This window comes from Eimeria mitis, genomic scaffold (assembly GCF_000499745.2).
Source record: "Eimeria mitis Houghton genomic scaffold, Emh_scaff6819, whole genome shotgun sequence".
Lineage (NCBI taxonomy): Eukaryota > Apicomplexa > Conoidasida > Eucoccidiorida > Eimeriidae > Eimeria > Eimeria mitis.
Genome location: NW_013574927.1, coordinates 1074 through 1938, shown reverse-complemented (window position 1 = coordinate 1938; position 865 = coordinate 1074). Strand labels below are relative to the sequence as shown.

The following is an 865-nucleotide window of genomic DNA, read 5'->3' as shown; positions in this document are numbered from 1 at the left end:
ACAACACACTCGCCTTTTATAAAATTACTTTCTGCAGCAACAGCAGCAGCAGCAGCAGCTGCTGCTGCAGTACCTCCTCAGACACCCTCGGGCCTTGTCAGCAGAAAGGGATGGCCTGCAGCAGCCCTTTAATAATCTTAATTATATAATATATTTATAAAGAAGAGAGATATACAATATTTTGCTGCTCTTACCCTTAACTCCTATATTTCATTGGGGGCCCCCGGGTACCAGGGGCCCCCCTCTCTCACCAGGGGCCCCCAGAGCACTCATCGGGGCCCCCGCTGCTCCTCAGTCTGTTTGTGTGGGGTCTAGGGGGGCCCCCTGCACCGAGCAGGGGGCCCCCAGGCAGTCAATGGGGGCCCCCGTGTGCCCCCCGCAAACTGCAACTACTAGCTAGGGGGGCCCCCAGCACAAACCCTCAGCACAGGGGCCCCCCATAGGTGAGGGGGCCCTGTAGTGATGGAGCTCGAGGGCCCCACGATCAAGGGGGCCCTTCTCAGGGTTACAGTAGCAGAGATACAGAGACAAGCAGCTGCCTGGGTAAGGCACCAGAGACAGCAGCAGCACCAGCTGCAGCAGCAGCAGCAGCAACAGCAAAAGCAGCAGCAGCAGCAGAAGAAACAGCAAAAACAGCAGCAGCAGCATCACCCTCAAGATGATGCTGCTGCAGAGGAACATTCAATGGGGGGCCCCCAGCAGCACAGCGGGGCCCCCACTCGCTGGGGCGAGGAGCTGCAGCAGTGGGGCCCCTGGCGTTGCCGGGGTGTCTGCGTAGAGGGTCTGGTTGTGTATAGAGCCAGAGCACGCTTGAGGGGGCCCCCCCGTGCATACAGCTCAGCAGCAGCAGCTGCTGCAGCAGCAG

General features: G+C 59.5%; 1 protein-coding gene across 1 annotated transcript in view; it reads left to right on the top strand.

Annotated features, from left to right (window-relative positions):
- Positions 1 to 462: 462 nt before the first annotated feature.
- Positions 463 to 865, top strand: part of EMH_0089150 (uncharacterized protein) — a gene marked incomplete at both ends in the record, with an annotated part of 1382 nt that continues 979 nt past the window's right edge. Inside the window, one exon of the mRNA XM_013501390.1 lies at positions 463 to 743. Coding sequence (XP_013356844.1) covers positions 463 to 743 — 281 coding nt within the window. The remainder of the gene's footprint in view (positions 744 to 865) is intronic.